Source organism: Ischnura elegans, chromosome 12 (assembly GCF_921293095.1).
Source record: "Ischnura elegans chromosome 12, ioIscEleg1.1, whole genome shotgun sequence".
Classification (NCBI taxonomy): domain Eukaryota; kingdom Metazoa; phylum Arthropoda; class Insecta; order Odonata; family Coenagrionidae; genus Ischnura; species Ischnura elegans.
The window spans coordinates 75,419,317-75,433,217 of record NC_060257.1 but is presented as its reverse complement, the minus strand read 5'-3'; the positions used below and the strand labels follow the sequence as shown (position 1 = coordinate 75,433,217).

General features: G+C 35.9%; 1 protein-coding gene across 1 annotated transcript; it reads left to right on the top strand.

The window, feature by feature from the left end:
* On the top strand, positions 1-5,460 carry LOC124169823 (mediator of RNA polymerase II transcription subunit 18). The gene is made up of 4 exons (XM_046548604.1): positions 1-290; positions 365-463; positions 710-879; positions 4,725-5,460. Exons 1-4 carry the CDS (start codon positions 89-91, stop codon positions 4,926-4,928), a joined length of 675 nt encoding a protein of 224 aa, XP_046404560.1. The 5' UTR covers positions 1-88; the 3' UTR covers positions 4,929-5,460.
* The last annotated feature ends 8,441 nt before the right edge of the window (positions 5,461-13,901 follow it).

The window sequence follows — 13,901 nt, the reverse complement described above, 5'->3', positions numbered from 1 at the left end:
TTCTTTTCAGGAATCGCGTCGTGTGTTTTGTTTTGCTCCGGAGTGGGATGTTTATTGAACTTAAATGAGTGATTAACAAATTTCAACGATGAGCCAACCCATCGGTACTGCTATAGATAGTTTAAATGCTGCGTATAGCAGTAACATTATCCCTAATCAGGAATACCTACTGCAAGGGAGTATATTAGATTCAGCCGTGGAAGTTCTTCTTCACCGTTTAAGAGGTCTATGTGATAATGTTGACTCCAGTCCGGAAACGTTCGATGACCATGAAATGTGTTTTAGCATTCGTACGTCTATCTTTTATGCTTTGTGATCTCCTTCAATATTTATCTATCAGTATTAAAATCATGTCATTTTTCAGGAGTAATGAACACCCCTCCCGTGCTATTAAGAGTACGGAGAGCGTTAGACCATCCTGAAATGCCGTGGCAATTACGCTACATCGGGCAGCCGGAACTAGGCAAGTATTCCTTATTATATATTCCTATTATCTTTAATTAGGATCATTTTTTGACTGCCTTAATTGCTTTCCCACAATGATGTATTTCCAGCAGTTATTCTCTGTTTCGAGTGGGATTGCTTGCTTTAGTTTGCATAGGGTTCGTTCAAGTTGCAACTGATGTACCTTTAGTGTGAGTCTTCATATGAACCAGTTTTCATCAAGTGCATATTCAAGTAATTTTTAATGTTTACATTTTTTGTACAGGGGACAAATCCCGGCCAACTATTGTTAGAAGCAGCCTTGATATAGGAACTAGCTCCACAGTAGTTGAGTTTTTAACAGAATTGGGTTGCCATATGGACTTTGAATACATAACTAAAGGTTATATGTTTAGGAAAGGAAGAATGAAGATAACAGTGTCCAAAATATTTAAGGTGAGTTCTTACTCTTAGATATTCATGAAAACATTTTTTGGCTTTGATGATAGATAACTTCATTCTCTAGAACGTTTAAGCGTGTAAAAAATTCACAAAAGCAGCTGGTTTTCAGAATTCATTCTTGCACATGGAAAGTTTGCCATGTATGTATGGTGAATCACCTAATATTTGGAGTAATATATAACCATAGGTTTGAGCAAAATTGGTCTATGTAAGCCTAACATTACAATTTAAACAAATGTAATTCCAATGGAATGTACTTAGTATGTAGTGGTGGACCAGTGGTTAAGGATCCTTGCATATCAAGCTTAACCCTTTCCTGCCAGTGTCCACTATTGGAAAACGTTTTCCGTACTATTAAAGCATTGTGGAATTTTAAACTGGTTTCTAGCACTAATAACAACAAAGTTAGTGAATACAAGGTAATAAAGCTGTAAGTCAGGAACTCCATGATTTATAATGCTAAAATTCCTTTTAAAAATTGCTTAAGTATGCACAGAATAAAACAAATTCATTTTTTAAAAAATTGTAGTATGCAAAAACTTATATCATTGAAAAAATTATTGACAATATAACCACTTTGCAACCGATCTGCAGTGAGGATGATCATAAATGAGTGGGAGGGTTGGGCTTAATTACTGAGGAGTGGCCCTAAGGACTCGCTAAGCGGGGTCTCAGGCCGGGCCCTAATGCATCAGATAATAGGGTAGTTTCCTGCATCAAAGAAAACGAAAGCCATTCATTGCGATTCATTACCCACTATTAGTATATTCTTGATGTACAAATTATTTGGTTTTAGAAATCCCAGTGTAGACAAATGGCAATGGTTAATCTTAACCACATTTGAAAAAGGGCAGATTGGCACCCATGCAATGCCACTCCACGTGACGTCACACGGACCTAGTTTCTATATGAGTAGATAGGAGTTTTACAGCATCTGAGATTACCAATGGATGCATGAGGCACAGAGCTCAGGGAAACATCTCTTAATAATCATCAATTAAAATGCCTATGGTCGGAAAGTTTCCTTCGTTTGATGGTGTATTAATAATCCTTATTTAAGCCAAGCGCTACCTGCTAGCAGCCTGCATCGTAGCGACACTCATATCCTTGCCCCAAGGTTACCTCACACAGCAGCAGCGGGAATCAAAATGTCATCACATGGAGTTTTCCCAGCATTCATACTTAGCCGTCGTGTTTTCGCGTGCTTGAAAATTTACACTTTTCGTTTATCGCGAAAAATAGATATCATCATTTAAAAATCTATAAGCGTGAAATGCGTAATCCAGGAGTAATAATCTTTCGATTTTGGCAAAAAAAATAATAGTAAACCACCCTATTGGTACCTCAGTGGTCACTTCCCTTCCCTCGCATAGGCCAGAGCTTACGTCCAATCATTGCGTTGAAAAATCTGCGACAGCTATACCTGACATCAGGTTTTATGCATATGAAAATGCCCGTCGGCTCCACCCAGCGTCCAGCACAAAAGGGTTAAGCTTGATTTGTGAGTGGTCCGCCTATGTTTGAGACTCGAGCGGAGGCAGTATTTTGTTGTAATTTCATTTTCATGGAGCCCTGTTATGCAATGCTATTTCTATGGCTGTCAAACCCCAATACAGGTTCTCCTCTAGGAATACCTAAATCCCTCATTAAAATTCAATGAAATTTTACTACCAGAAATAATACATTGTATTAAGGTGGAAAAAACTTTTTATCACCACTAGGTACTATAAAATTGATGGGTCAAACCCTTGCTGATAATGTAATGATATCACAGACTCATGCTGAGCTAATCACCACTTCTTATCTACTCCTCGTGCGTGAGCCTTGCACGGATCATTATTTATTACTCTCTTGTGAGGTAGGTATTTCTTCCCTCAATGAAAGGCTCTTCCTGAACGAGTTAATGACCTAAAACTAACGTCACCTACTCATGAAAAGTGGGCGGCCAATTTTGCATTTTCTTATTTTAAACTTGCGAGAGAATGACTGAATGGATAAGATTTTAGAGACTGACTTACTCAGGGCTGTTGCAGGGGATTCAGAAGAATTAAAGTAGGTTTTGGATATCAGAGAAAAGTCAGAGAATGGGGTCATCGATGTCAGGGAAAATTTATTTCATTATGTACACATTAAAGGAATTAAGCACTTGGCTGGCTTGGGGCTTGCATCTTTAGCATAGGAAGGAATGATAAGTTTGCATTTTGGTGTGTGCCCTTTAATTTGACATAAAACCATTTAACTGCTTGTTTTAGGAAATTATTGGTTTATGTAACATTTCTTTGCATAGTATTGTTTATATTTAAATGGCAGATAATTTTTTCTTGCTTCCAGCAAATTCTAGAAGCGAATTTCTCCACTCTGAGCTCAGTTTTGCGATTATTCTCCAACGGGAAACAACTGCTGCACTTGCTACCCCAAATTAAATGTAAAAACTAGAACGTGTGCATAAATTTCCCCAGGAAACTCAAATCTTTGATATTAGTTAGGCTGAACCAAACAGAAATTTTTTGTAATCATTTAAAGGAGAGTGTGAAGAAGTATTAAGACCTCTCGTCAGTGAAGATTTTGGAAATTTGAATTTGGGAATCTTATCAGTACCCTTTAACATTCTTACTCCCACCTTTAATACCTAATACAGTTGAGGACCTCAAATCCAGAAACCCGAAAAAGCAGAAATCTGGAACGCTTGAAATTCCTCTGCGTAGTGTTTCGACTTGCCACCTTGTGGCACCACTCTCCGAGCCTTGTTCTGGGACGAGTAGGAAGTTAGCACACCCTATGAACATGCCCTAATAACTTAGGCAGGTACATGTAGGAATCTCAAATATAGAGTACAAGAGCCTGAATGCATTTATAAATTAATTAATTTACAAAATATAGCGTAAAGACAAAAAATCGAGAAACCCTTCCATCCTAAGCTTTCCGGATATGAGATCCTCAACTGTACTTACTATTAAAGGATGCCATAGCACAGCGCTAGTGTTTTTCATCTCTCTGCTCCAATAGGTGGCATACACCCTTGACGTTCATAGTAGCTGTTCGTTTTGACAAGCTCTATGCAGCCTTCTGCTTTTTGCATTTATACCAACAGATCAATGGTGAATTATTTAGTATATTAAAGCAAAATAATTGCATAATTAGCAAAATGACTTAATGTTACAAAGAACTCAGATATAATAGAATTCGCACGCAAAAATACATTACATGTAATAATTAGGGACGGACGGATCCAGGATTTTTTTCGGATTCGGATCGGATCCTTGATTTTTGGAGCCGGGTCTTTTGGATCGGATATTTTCGGATCCAAATGCATTTTCAAATTCCTGAAGCTGAGATTCCCCCGATGATTGTTCAATCTCTTGGGAAGAGTCACACTATGTGCCAGTCGTATTTTGCTTTTATTTTCCATGACTGAAATTCTGCTACGTAACATTTTCTCTGAAGCTATTATTTAAAATTTCGGATCCAGATCCGATGTCTTCCGCGACTTTGGATCCGATGTATCTGATGAAGGGCAATATCCGCGGATATTTGGATCTGAGATATCCAATCCGGCCATCCCTAGTAATAATACTTATAGCCTTGAAAGCACGTTAGATCACACCTTGCTGCATTGGTTCATGGCTGTGCGATGGCAAGTGAAGGAGCGTGTAAGACATCATTGAAGTGTTAGACTAAACTGATAATGGTGCTCTGAGCCATGCTAAGAGTTGATAATGTTGTTTTGCATGTATGCCTATCAGGCACATTGCATCTGTAATCAGCAGTTCAAGAATTGCACCTGATGGAAGGTTAAGGGAAGAAATCAGCTTCATTAGTTTCTTTGTCTTTGATTGAAGGTTAATCCAGGAAATAAAGGGGGAGGTGATGGCAGTGGGGGTCCCCCAGAACCCCTCTCTCAGTCATACCTGGTGGAAGTGAGCATTGTCGCTCACAATGGATTGGATGCTGTGGCCGAGGATGTCCGTGCTTTTGCTGACCAGCTCCGTCCGCTAGTTCTCCTGGATAAAATAGACTACAAACGTTTACAACACATTCCATGAAGAATGAATATCGCCGTGTGCATCATATTGTAAAGATTGGATGTGAGTGTAACCATTTCCTTTTTTATCAATTTCATCTGTGTGAATGGTTATGGATACGTCGAGTATAAACTTCAGTGCTATGGGAAGGTCGAGCACCAGAATGTCTTATGTGATGAAAGAGACCATTTGTTAGATGCATCTGAATGGTAGGGTCATCTTAATGATACTGTGGACATTTTGGATGGTATAATTCTTTTGTTCAGAAATTATGTTGTGGAATGTTTTTTGCTGAATCATGATCACTCATTTTCAAAGTTATTTTTCCCCTCATATTTTATCGCGAAATAAATTATATTCGGCTAAAGAATGGTAGTAGATCAATTTACTGTATATATTTATTCCTGTGTTGTTTAAGATACCACTTTAATTTCATTTTATCAGCTCATCTGCTTCTCTGGTTTCTCATGAATTTTTTTTTCTTTAATATCCAGTGAAGTTGTAATTTGATTTTGTTTATGCCAATGAAATAAAAGTGAATCTAAAAGGTGTATGTCTCTGACCACATGATTATCTGAGCACTACAAACTTACTGCTGTCTGGTGTGGTAATCTGGAATGTAAGCCTTGGCTCTACTGTCACTGTTAACACATTCAAAGCAGGCCCGATTTTCATGAAAGTCATCAGAATCAGTCAATAAAATAAGAAAGAAAAATTGAGAGAAGTTTTCGCACCATAACTTCCATTCAAATATGTACTGCTATTTAAAAACGGCACGCACGGGTCAGAAGAGGGAAGCTTGCTTAAGGCCATGCACACAATCGGAAGACTCGGAAGTGGATATTAGTCACGTACGGAGGTGGAGAAAGGTGTCCCAGCCTGACAGGCATAGCATGTCAATTGTCGTGCTCCACGCTGAATGTGTTAAATGACTTGAAAGAGGATGTTGTGTATTTTCTCTATTTGAACCAACCTTGAAGGTATGTATGCAACCCAACCAGAGCATGACGTCCATAGTTAAATACCACCGTAAGTGAATGATGATATTTTTCCATTTCCATGTTTGATCTGACTCCATTAATATTGAATTTTCCAGCATTCTTAAATGCTTTTGATTGCTTTCTTTGCATGTACTACCTGCATTCACGCACCTTGTTTAGAGATTAGGTCAATTTATTTCTGACTGTGAATCAGTATATCTGAGTAAAATGGTTATTCAATAGTGGGTTTCCTTTCCTGGCTTGTATTTGTTTGATGTAGCAGAGAAGGAAATATTGAATGGTCTTGCCAGAAGGAGAATGTAGATATATTTTGCTCCGTAAGAGTACCTAATCCATGAAAAATCCTCTGTGAAGAGATGAATCGTGTCAGTATTCAAAATGATCTAAAATTTTGTGTTTCCTTCCTTACGTTTTATTATGTTGGTAATATTATAAAATTCCAGTAATGTGAAGCAAAATCTGCTTGACATAATGATTAAAACTTTCCATAATAATTTTTCATAAATATGTATTCTTGATTCCAAATGTACAACTGTATTCTATACAAGAATATACATTCAAAAACAATCATTCCTCGTTCATTTTCCAAGGAAAGAGGTTTTCTGTTTTTTAACATATTTTTAAGCCTCAGCATAACCCATGTTTGTCTCAAAATGTCAAACTGTAAAAATAGCATTATTCTATAACAATATTTTACATCATATTATTCTAAGGATGTGAAATCAGTGCATTTTGCTAAACATTTCTAGTTGTTGACATTATGGGTCTATATAATTATACATAGTTGGATGGCATCAAATAATAATTATTATTTAATAAAATACTTAAGCATTTCCATTCAGGTAAACATACTATGCTGGTAAATATTTACAAAATTAATCACAGAAAGAGGAGTACATTCATGTAAGCTTGAGTAACTATTCATGCTATTTATCATGGAAAAAAGCACATTTTTCTGGATTGGCTGAACAAATCACTGTCAAATCATCACAAATCACTAGTACACTTGCAGAATTTCCCCTCACAGCCTTACTGATCAGCTGAACACGCCATGTTTACTGAAAAGTCATCAATCAATGTTGCTGGTACAGATTGGTGTAGTGAGAGGTTTTAGGTAGGCTGGGCCAAACTGAAAAGTTGACTCGATCTACCTGATTTCAGATAATACTTTTACATTGGATTCTTGCACTTGCCTTTCTTATTTGTAAGCATATGTGAAAAAAAATCTAATTGATGTCATTGCTATGCGTGGACCTTGTACTGTGTTGTGCTGGAGATAGATTCTTGGTTCTTTAACGTGAAGTAGGTACAATACATATTTGCACAACTCTTAAGTTTTTGTAAGATGATTCTCCTCTTTGGAAGCACTGTAATAGAAGAATTTTTCTGCCATGTTTTTGTTTTTATTACTGTTATGTAATAAAAAGTACTTTAGCATGGAGAACTCAGTTCATCAATGTATAGGTATGTTCCTGGGTTTAAAAACTGTATTGAGTAGGGAATGCTAACATGTTATGTAGCGTATTAATCTGAATATAATCCCCCTTTTTCCAAAAATGCCCATGTTAAAAGTAAAGGGGGAACTATATTAAAACGCTTTTTTAAAACTTTTCCTGAATTTGAAGCCTCAAAATTAGGGGGGGGGGAGAAATATGGAGAAACACGGTACTTGAGTACGAAAGAATATTTGGAGGAATACGGCACTTGGTAGTTTCTCAATGCAGCATGAATTCACTCTTACCCATGGGACCAGAAGCAAAAAATAAATAAAAATAGGTTAAATTGCATAGATAAGTTAGATAGATGGTGATGCCAAAATTAGAATTGAGTAATTGAGTCTTCATAATTTTATCATTGTCATTTTTCTAATAGTTACAAGTAAAATCAGGAGTATGGTAGCCTAATGGTTAGAGCACTTGGCTGCAGATTAAAGGGCCCTAGATTTAGCATTCTGACACTCAAACAATAATTCTCAAAGTGCAACATGGCCCTAGGAGAGGAACTGCATATTTCACATGCCAGAGGCTTAGGCTGGAGTGAACTCTACCCTCACCTATCCAAACCAAACTAAGTGTTGTTATACAAAGTGACTTGTGAAATCAATTCGGATTTTTCTCTGTTAGCATATCAAATAGAAAAATGGTCTAATTCACTCATTCCATCTGTGAGGAGATAAGTGAGTGGAAATTTTTCAGACCAAGTCTGATTACAGGATAACATGAGATACATTCACAGGAGCAGATAGACTAGCGATTGGTACACTAACAAAACTCCAGTGATCCCTTGTCATCCATTGCAACCGCTGAGATTGAGAATTCAATTTAAATATATCAGCCTGCATTGATAAACTAGGTGTTCTAAGCCAGATTGCTCAAGACCTTTCATTGGTGTATATTCAGATCAATCAGTACTTGATTGGTAAACATTGGTGTGGGCTGTGAAAATGATCACACATCATTCATTGTTGTTAATACACCACATGAAGCATATCAGTCTGTATTCCCTTCAACTAGAATGACATTATCTTTAAATGTTCTTCTTTTGCAATCAGTACATAATTATGGATATTAATTGAAGTGGCTGAATCACTGTAAGCCAGCTTGTAAGCGTATCAACACTTCTCATTCCTTTTGCACAAAATTCATTTTAAAGACTACTGTGCTTTTCCATGTAAATAGTAGTATGTGTTACAGTTAATGTGAAGGCTCTAATACAGTTGGTATGTCTCACTGATTACAGGGTTAATGCTAGAGGCTTTCTTTAGTAAACATGGAACACCAACCATGTATATATTTTGGTACAATACAAATAACATCCTTTTAGGTACGAAGTTAAAAAAATCCATTACATTTATGCATCATCAACACCACACACTTCAGAATAAACATGTCATTACGGACCATTCACGCACTTTACATATATACATGTTTTGATAATAGGAAATGGTGGTGGTTTACATTGTTGGAAGCTCAACCGGAAGAGAATTGGGAGGCAGTTATCTGAAAACATGTTTTACTCCACAAGTATTTGTCCTTTCACCACAAACTTAATTGCATATCACCAAAGTTTTATAAGACACACAAAAATTGACCCCATTCTTATTAAAATGCACTACATATTTAGGGTGATTAGAACAGATGTGACATTGGATACCATTGTACCTATATGTTTAATTGCCATGCTTCATTATAAGTAGAGGTAAGATGGATGTCAGGGTAACAGTTAATACGGTATAAAAAGATGAAATTTATAAGCTCAAAAAATTGGGCAGCCTCCACAATTTTTTGTATGAACTAAAGAGATCAGCTGATACATAACTTGGGTACATATTAGCCTGTGTATCATTGAGAAGAAGATAAACTTTCTTCAGGCCCGTTTAAGCAATTTGTTGCATGTATACTTCCTTTGACAGATTTCGCTCATAATTGATTGGTATAGTTTTTTACCTCAAAATATAACTGCATTCAACTGCAATGATATATTCTTTAATGATATATTCTAAGTATTAAGGTGACTCATAAATGTGTACCTTAAACATAAATATGAGCTCCAAGACTTGCATGACTATTTTTCTACCAGAAAAATTTTTCATGGCCTAGTTGTGAACTCAATTATCTTCATCAGACGTGAAATTCCATCATATATTAATTTTTATGTTCAGCATTAACCATAAATGAGTGTTTTCTTATGATGCATGATTATTTTTGGCCCATCAGTTGAAATTTATTTTTTATTTAACGTAAGTCTTGCCATCAAAATAGGGTGTAATTATTACCCTGGTTAGAGGGAGATAACATTGTCTTTGTCTGCAGTTACTTTATACAACATGAGAAGGTTGATGGCATTATCATTCAATTACTCATCATGAACAGAATTGATAGGGTTTGTTTGCAGGATTAAAAGAAGGGTCCATTTGGTTCTTAATATAAAACTATAAAATATATCTTTAAAATGTGAAATAAAATAATTTAAATTTTGGTGCTGTTATTTTTAATGTCGGTTTTCATTATAAAGCTAAGTGGTGGCAAACTTAGGTACCCTTAATTTAGATTATGCCACCTCCATTAGAAGCCGAGAATTTTGCATTTCTGCAGGAGTTGGGAGGGAAAATACCTCGTCTTAGTTTTGTGCAAATATGGTATTACAATTCCTTTCACAAATATGACACAATAGTCTCTCAGCTGACATTCATGGGGTGAATGGATATCCTGAAAGCTTTTAGCCCAAGTACAATAAAATATTGTCTGAATTTTATGGTAGGGAGGCTACTAAAGCTGTTGCTAAAACTGAAGGAGTTCAATGTTTAACTTTTAACAAAATCCTGGGGAAAACATGACTCTAATGGGCTTTGTTGTGTATTACATAGTCTTATGATGATGTAACACCACCTATTACATATTTATTTAGTCTCTCTTCAAGACAAAAAATGTAATGAAATATTTGGGATGCTTACGCCAGAAAAAATTACAAATAAGAGGTACATAGTGACTCAAAACCTAGACATAACAGGCATCCACGGAGACATTAATATGCGCAGACATACCAAAAGTAGGTATTAGAAGTACCTATCTAAGTAAAAGCATCTGAGGTACCAGTAGGTAATGAATGCAGATTAGGTCATTTTTATGTTATTTTTATAATGTTAAAAATTAAACTGTGCCTCATAATTTACTCATTATTCTCTCAAAGATGTTACTTTCTCACAACATGAGTGTTGACACTATTAGGCCAAAGCACTGTACTAACTCATATTCTTGGGTGTATAAATATACTTAACTATGTATGTAGTCAATAAAAAGTGCAGTGTCTAAAAATGGTTCCTTGTAAATAATAATACTGCAGGTACCTTATTAAATCCTCAGGAAATTTTCAAAAAGTTCCTTGAAAAATAAATGTTATTACACTTTTAACTGAAGCTAGTTCCTTTTAAAAATTTCAGTTGCTACTGGGAACCGATTGCAAACATTTAAAATTGCATTAATCCTACAAATTCTTGAGAGACTTATAAGGTACACAAGCCTATGTAGCACTCCCCTAGAGGCTAACTCAAGAAAAATATAGTGTATTATTTTGCACTCATGTAAAGCATCTTGGCAGAATTCCATATAAACCCTTTTTTTTCTTTTCTTTAGGTGTATCTTGCATATAATACTGGCATCATAAGATTTCAAGTTTTTTACTGAAAAATCTTGTTCCATCCACTTACTCCCAGGGCATTGGCAAGCGGTAATATACATTTGATGATTTACATTTGAATTTTTTTATGAAATCATGAATAAAATTCTTTTTATTGCATAAATTTTCCTATAAGATGTGGAAAAACATAAACAGCCAAATTATACTATTCTTCATTTATTTTTGTTCATCGTTTGATATTTTTTCTCAAATATACCATTTAGTAATCAGGCAGCATGTGCTTGAGGATTTATTGACCGAAAATTGCCACTAGTTTTGGAAGAAGGCAGGCCTTTTCCCTTAATGAATTTTTGTAGGGGGTACTGTATATTATTCATAAAGTAATACGTTCAGCTATATAAAAATATTCTCTCACCATGAGCAATTTATAAAAGATCATCTTGAAAATTAAAACCTAAGGATAAATGCTATCTTCCGCTATGTCATAGCATGGCAATATTTGATAAATGATTAGTTTCATGAAGGAGGATTCTTCTTTAAATGCACTTACGTATTTTATGACAAAAACCTAAATGGCTAAATACTTAATTCCTGCATGTATGAGCCTGAGATAATTTTTGTTGTACATCCAAAAATAGTTGTAGATACTGGATAGTAATTATGCAGCAGGTGAAAATCAGATTATGAATTCAAGGAAAAGTATAAAAACTGGTGATTTCTGTTTCCATACCTGAGGCATAACTGTTTTTGAACTTGGCAAAATTCCAATATTTTGCAAGATTTTCACTGAAAAATACAATGTTTAAAAAATCATTACCTAGTTAAATTTTTTATAACAGATGGATGCCATAGTGAAATACATGGTGGAGTAGTTTAATTGCTTAAATGTTTTACTGAGATAAATTGAAATTTTATATTCAAAATAAGCTTATGTGTCCAGTGGCATTTTTATGACATCCACAGCTTTTGGCAGAATATACCATGACGCCTCACTATTCTTAAATTCAACATTAGGTGTGTGTTGTATGGGAACCATGGCATCCATGTTCAGTGTCCAAGAGATGAAAAAGTAGCCTTTAAAACCTGAACAATTTAGAATAAAATGTATGCTCCAAATATATATGTAGTCCTAAAAACCCAAGATAAGAACTAGACAAAATCTATAACATCTAAATTGTAGACAGTAAACTCTCATGCATTCAATATCTTGAATTCTAATACATGAAAAGACTTTAATTATAAGTTCACTAGACCCGAAAAACCTAAATCACTGTCTCACTTTAAACTTCAGTGTTGGTTATCGCATGCTACGTAATCATTCATTTAAAAAGGTGAAATTTAAGAAGGTGGTGGCAGATAAGCATTCTTGGAACCCGCGCAAAAATCGTAAACATGCCCTTGATTTCAACTATTGTCTATCCTTCACAAGGCTTCATGTGGTTTGAGACCCCTGGTGCATTCTGTGATTTGAGGCTGCATATAAAGTAAACTTTCTTCTCCACCCAAGTACCCAACGACGACTCCAGGTTAGGGATAGGTGAGGACAGGGATGCCGACTTACAAAAAATATTGGTGGGGCCCATACTGCGGATCTTGTCATGGAAAATTTTATAAGTAGTGAGTTTTAAGTTTTTTAAGCATTTTAAAAGAGTCATATGATCAACATAAGAACCCTGATAACTTGAATCTCGATATCTGGACACTTCGGGGAAAATCGACAAGCCTGACACATTTTTCCTCACACCCATAGCGAATTTTTGAGGGGGCTCGGACCCCCTCAGGCCCCGTGAAGTCGGCGCCACTGGGTGAGGAAGGGAACAGATGGTGGAGCCTCACAACCTCATTTGGGAGATGCGAGCTACCACTAGCAAAAGCAGATTTTCTGCTCCTAAAGAAATGTAAGATAATCCTTCTAGAGAATGATCCAGAGATGATTCTCAAGATATTCCTTCTTCAGGTTAGAAATGTGGGCCATTGGAAAAACAGACCAGGAAAGAGTTGAAGGCTTTAGACTAGGTGCTGAAATTCAAATGGATAGATAGAAGAGGTGTTGTACCAAAGAATAGAGGAAAAAGGGAACTAAGGAGTACCAAACACCGGGGAAGGACATGGTGGATTGGTCATGTAATTAGATAGAAATAATTATGGCATTATGATGGAAAGATAAAATTGAAGGTAAAGTCTGCCAAAAATACCAAGAAATAAGTACTCAGGGTATTAAAGAAGGGAACAAGGAAAATAGAATGAAGGTACTTGTATGGAAAAGGAAAAATTAAAGGTTTGAGGGTTTGAGTCCCGCCAGGGTATGTTGTCCCTATCCAGGCCATGGATTATAGACTGTTGCTGTTGATTGTTACAAATACCATGATGTAAAGGCTTTTTAAGTGCTGTTTGGAGGCAGATGAAGATAAATTTATTAATCATGAATGTACATTATTTTGAAGGAAATATGAGGGGTAAATATCTAGGTGAGATCCCAAGTATTTGAGCTATGGATGAAGCTATCTGATTTCTATTAGATTCAGTTTACGATTTTGGATAAAGTTAAAAAATAACAATGCTTAATCCATCAAAAACATTTGCAGTTCAAAGTGATAGAAAGAGAATACTCATAAGAAAGATAAGAAGATAATGCTCATTTTGAAAAGATAATACGTACTCATAATCTATCCTCAAATCACAAGGTTCCTTTTTTAGTGTACAGGCATCCCCCGAGTTACGTAAGAGATGCGTTCCGGCAGACTATGCGTAAGTCGAAATTTACGTAAGTCGAACCTTTGCGTTGGCGCTTCGGAGATTGCTGTATAACAAGTTGTATCGTAAAGAAATGAGCGCAACCACATACGCCACCACATCC

Coding starts and splice junctions, on each gene's coding strand:
- LOC124169823 (XM_046548604.1), top strand. CDS start 89: ATGAGCCAACCCATCGGTACTGCTATAGATAGTTTAAATGCTGCGTAT. Junction 291..364: donor TGAAATGTGTTTTAGCATTC/GTACGTCTATCT, acceptor GTCATTTTTCAG/GAGTAATGAACACCCCTCCC. Junction 880..4,724: donor CAGTGTCCAAAATATTTAAG/GTGAGTTCTTAC, acceptor CTTTGATTGAAG/GTTAATCCAGGAAATAAAGG.